The sequence below is a fragment of the Pholis gunnellus genome, assembly GCF_910591455.1.
Source record: "Pholis gunnellus genome assembly, chromosome: 14".
Lineage (NCBI taxonomy): Eukaryota > Metazoa > Chordata > Actinopteri > Perciformes > Pholidae > Pholis > Pholis gunnellus.
In genome coordinates, this window is record NC_136541.1 from 7,874,639 (window position 1) to 7,879,816 (window position 5,178).

At 39.5% G+C, this 5,178-nt stretch overlaps 1 protein-coding gene across 2 annotated transcripts; it reads left to right on the forward strand.

Moving 5' to 3' along the window:
• On the forward strand, positions 1-3,742 carry gpr160 (G protein-coupled receptor 160). Of its 2 annotated transcripts, none has more exons than XM_079173078.1 (2): positions 1-94; positions 2,279-3,742. In XM_079173078.1, exon 2 carries the CDS (start codon positions 2,341-2,343, stop codon positions 3,232-3,234), a length of 894 nt encoding a protein of 297 aa, XP_079029204.1. In that variant the 5' UTR covers positions 1-94; positions 2,279-2,340; the 3' UTR covers positions 3,235-3,742. The 2 variants fall into 2 exon arrangements, with proteins under 2 accessions (XP_079029204.1, XP_079029203.1); XM_079173077.1 differs by lacking the exon at positions 1-94 and adding an exon at positions 923-1,743.
• The last annotated feature ends 1,436 nt before the right edge of the window (positions 3,743-5,178 follow it).

Below are 5,178 nucleotides of genomic sequence, written 5' to 3' on the forward strand. Positions count from 1 at the left end.
CTGCACTCGTGCTGGATATTTGATAAACTCATGAAGGGAACAGAGATGGCCATACAGTGCTGCACCTTGACATCAGATCACCACAGTCACACAGGTACCAAATCCAAACGTTTTTGCATGTGTTTGCATGAGTGTTGTGTTGCAAAAGTCTTGTGTCAAAATGAGAGAAATCTATTAGTGTAAAGCTGGATTTGATAAATGATGATTTATCAATATTGATAAATATGTTGCAGCACTGGAACATTATCTTAATTCAAAAAAGTGCAACAAAAATAGTATAAAGGACTTATGCATCTGTATTTCTGCTCAGTTCACTCTCTGAGTGTCAATATATTAAAACAGGTTCTACAGCTCTACCTGCTTTGTTACCGGTACATTGGTAACAAAAACACAGCAGATGAGGAGTGCAATTCTGCTGTAGCATCGCTCTAGAGGAAGCTACGGATAAAGAGAAAAGAAGTTTTGTAACTTCACTTCTGGGTTTACAGGGTGAGTAGAAATGAATCCTCAAACAAGCCTCTCAATTGTTGATTTCAACAGAGAGAGAAATGGTAGTTTGGACCCCATTCTGCTCCACATACTCAAAAAGAATGGATTCATTTTGTCAAATTGCTCACGGACTATGCAAAAATGAACTTATGCCAAAATGATCAATTTATTCAACGTTCCAAAGGTGACACAACTTGAAAAAATGATATGCTTCAGTCAACCTTCTGCCCACGGAATAAGAAATGTATGTTCAGTCTTAACCTTGGATATAGTAGAATTACTTGGTGAAGAATGAACTTTTAGTTCTTTTTAAGCAAACATGGACAAGAGAACCTTAAAGTTCTCAGAAATAAAAAATGTCAAACTCCGTTTTTGGAGGAAGATCGTGTGATACAATCAAAAGCTCCAGAACAGCTACTGAGTAGACCTTGGGGTGAAAATTATAGTTACAAAAAATGTATGTATTTTTGTATCTGAAGAACTGTGTGCCGACAATTTTCCTATGAAATGAATTTAAAATGTACAAATGAAAATAAGCACAGAGTTCATTCTTCACCTTGGAAATAGTAGAATTATTTGGTGAAGACTTAACTTTTAATCTCCATTTTTGGGAGGAAGATCGTGTGATACAATCAAAAGCTCCAGAACAGCTACTAAGTAGACCTCGGGGTGAAAATTATGTAGTTACAAAAAATGTATGTATTTTTTTTAATCTCTTAGTATCTATTGACGGTAGCAGTTAAACGTAAGGAAACATTACATATATAATGTAAACTTCATTACGAAGAAATATATCATCATCCCTGAAACAATATGCTGTGCAAGCAAAAAGCAAATCAATTCCCAACTCAAATAACAATAATATTCCTATTATACAATATCCTATATATAAAATGATGTCCACTTTCCCTTTAAACTCTCAGCGTTGACTGTGTGCCTGTGCTCCATTTCCTGGTTGGGTTTATTGTCACAGATTGAGCCGACAGTCGAAATGGTTGCAGACTGAATGACAGTTTTGAAAGAGGAAGTGACATTTTTTGGGGTGAAAATCAACATGACGACCATTGGGGAAGCGAGAAAACCCTGAAGTGAACAGATTCATCAGTGCGCAGTTCATCTTTTGATCATTTTAGCTTCCTTGATCTCAAACACTTTGATGAGACACTTGAGGTTTCTTCTGTTAATTGGATGAGAAGAGGAGTCTGGGTTTCTGTTGGACATGTGAAACGTTTCAGTCAAAGCTGAAGAAAACTGGTAAGGGTCGTCATAGAAGTCTTCTATTTCATCTAAAAGCCTGAAAACATGTTTTCTCAATCAGCCTCTTACTATGATCAGTGGGGGTCCAACACTAACTTGTATTTTCTTCCAAAGTTAGAACAGTCTTTTGTATTTCACAGGAGATATTTCTGGCATTTTGTGTCTTTTGTATCTGTATTCTCATTGGATTGAAGTGAGCGAGGATCATTTGAAAAAAAAAAAAAGGGACTCAGGTCAGAGTTTAGCAGCATTTGAGTCATTATCTGCTGACAGTTGGTGTGATGTTTGCTACTGTTGTAATCAGTCCAATCTGACACCGGTGTGATGGGTTGAATGTTTTTGTCTGAGCAGCTATAAACAATATTTCTGAATTGACAATTTGATTACGTGATAACTGCATTTCCTCTCAGCTCTAGAGCTCTAGTGGAGCAAGGAACCACATATTTCCTGTTGATATACTTGCGTATATTCAGGTGTGCAAAAACAAATGGATGATAAAATGCTGTTTAAATGCTCTTTCTCCCCCCTGCAGCGGCAGGGTTTCCATAATGACCCACTGCACCTGATGCACCTCTGGTTTAAAAACTGCACACCATGATTATCTCCATCCCCTCCATCCTGCTCGGTCTGGGAGGAAAATGTCTGCTCGGCTGCGCTCTGGTGTTTCTCCAGTGGAACCACATCTGCAAAAGCTTCCTGGGAGTTTTCAGTGTTTCCCTCGCTGTCGTCGACACAATCCTGACCCTCTTTGTCACCACCCTGCACATGCACGCTGATGGATACGTCTTCCTCCTGGGTTTGAAGCTGACCAGGTACCACGTATGTTTGCTGGTTCAAATCTTCGGACAGATCTGCAATGCTCTGCAGTGGCCTGTTGTAGTCGTGGCCGGTTTGGACCATTTCCTCACAGTCACTCGGAGGTTGCAACCCGTCGCTGGCAGGACCAGATTCATCGTCTTCTTCTTTGTGACCGTCCTCTTGTGGTACCTCGCTGCTCTCTACGTCTTCCTGCTGTCCGACTTCATTCCCGTCATGGAGGGTGTGTACCACAGCCAGATACACCAGTGCTGGATAATGCACACCACTCAGATCCTGCAGGTTTCCATGTTTCTCCTCCTGACTCTGTGCTGTGCAGCGTTGCATGCTGGGTGCAGCACACGATTCTTAAAAAATCCTCTTTTGAAAGACCAAAGCACAGACCCGAGTAGAGCTCTCTCCAGAAGAGATGTCGTTCATCAAGCCATACATATATTTCTGAAGACATGGGCCCTGTTCCTGTTTTTTCTGGCCATGATCCTCCTGCTACCTGTGGGGTTACCTGCATACCTGGGTCTGAACATCGCCTGGCTCTGCTTCCTCAACAGCCTTCTGATAGCGGTCGTTTTATGTGCCGTCTGTCCGGTCTCGCACGTAACGCAGGGCCTGGCAGCACTTCCTCCTGACAGCTTCTGTGAGTGGACATTTCAATGTATTGTGTCGGTCAGTTAGTGCACCGCTTTGGCCCAGAATGAAAGGCCTCAACAACTATTGGATGGATTGCAATGTTTGGTACATTCATGACTTTATATTTACCTGCCACGAGGTTGACTTTTGTGTTTTTTTTGAGTGAAATGTATGAACAGCAATTAAACGGATTAACTAAAGAATGAATTGTAATAAGTTTGGTGGAAGAAGAATTGTCCATCTCTCCTGAAACTAAGGTGTTGGGTTCAGCAGCAGCCATTTGCAGTTAGCTAACAACAAGCAACAATAACCCGATGCAATATTTAAGTGGTGAATATATTAATGCATCAATAATTATAATACAATAATATAATAGACTATGAAATGACTACTTCTACTGTTGGTACTTTCAGAATATTTGATAATATTTTAAACAATACTTTTACTCTAAAGAGTATTTCTACACCAGTATAAAAATATTTGAGTACCTCTTCCAATACTGCTCGTCACATATTCAGCGCTTCTATTATGATTATTTTAATTATTGATTTATCTGCCCAAATGTTCACTTCGCGATCTAAAAGACGAAGAAAAAAACAGAAATCTTAAAATCCGATTGGCTGGAACAAGCTCATTTTGTCATTTTTAACAAATCAAACGTTTCCTGTTGATCCCGTAACCAGCTGTTGCAGCTCTAAAACACATTTCTGTATGTAAATGTTGATATGTTCTGGCTCAAGAGATGCCGCTCTCTTGTTTAGTTTACGCAAAACATTTTTTTTGTTCATATTGTGGTTGACTCAAATCTTAAGCAAATAAGGAAGTTATGAGGACAAATAAAAAGGCGACAGACCACACTGGTTTGACACTACAGAACTTTACTTGAATTTGATCCAAGTTCATTATCTATACAGGGTATATATTTACAAGATCCGAAATCAGGGAAGGGCAAAAACAGAAAGAAAACAAACACTAGATACAACTGAGGTATTAGCTAAAAGCATTTACAGGTATGTCATTTACTAGTAAATATCAATGATGATAAACAGTTAGAGATGCAGCTTCTTCTGCTTAAAAAACATATTTTTTTATATCACAACATGAGGTAGGAGAACAGTGTCTCGATTCATGCAAGAACAAAAGTCTCATCACACTGTAGTATTGGCAACGTAGTATGCAATGGTCAAACACACACAAACACACACACACACACACACACACACACGCACACGCACACACACACACACACTGCGTTTCATGTTTCAGAACAGCATCGAAGGGGAAAAGGGTTCTCTTTTAGCAAAGCCATGATATAGAGATTTATATATATATATATATATATATATATATATAAAAATGTATTTTTCATCAATAGCAGGATATCTCTAAATGAAAACCTGGTGCAGCTATTCTTAGTAACCAGTGATCTGCGTGATCAATCACCAATGCAGCCACACTTCCTGGCGTCTCACACACTGGCACAGAATAATTACACAGCCGACTGCAAAGCACACCTTCTGCAACAGTTCACAGGTCACACGTGTTCTCCACACAGCCAGGAGGCAACGAGCAAGTACATCCTGTATTCAAATGTGTCCACGCGGCACGACTCTGCTCGGTTCACATCGTTTTCTTGTCTGTTGGGCAAACTTCACACCTGTAGAAATTCTGTACAAAGCATATCCAAGGTCTCATAACACTGCAAAATACAAAAAAGGCCCAGCAAACAGTGTTACATGGGACTTCCCTCCCCTTTCAGTTTCAAATGATGGACTCTGATTAAAGAACTTAAACAACGGCCCCTTGTGTATAAAATGCAAATTACACAAATGTAGTTATCCGCTCGTGTGATGGATTGAAGACATTTTTTGGTGCCTCTTAAGAGGTAATTAAGTCAGTAAAACTACTACTGATTATCCTTTAAGTGATGTTTACACATCCAGACAGGAATAAATGATCAGAACCAGAAAAGATAAGTACACATCCAGA

What these genes read in the sequence shown, in the direction of transcription:
- gpr160 (XM_079173078.1), top strand. Translation starts at nt 2,341, where the DNA reads ATGATTATCTCCATCCCCTCCATCCTGCTCGGTCTGGGAGGAAAATGT.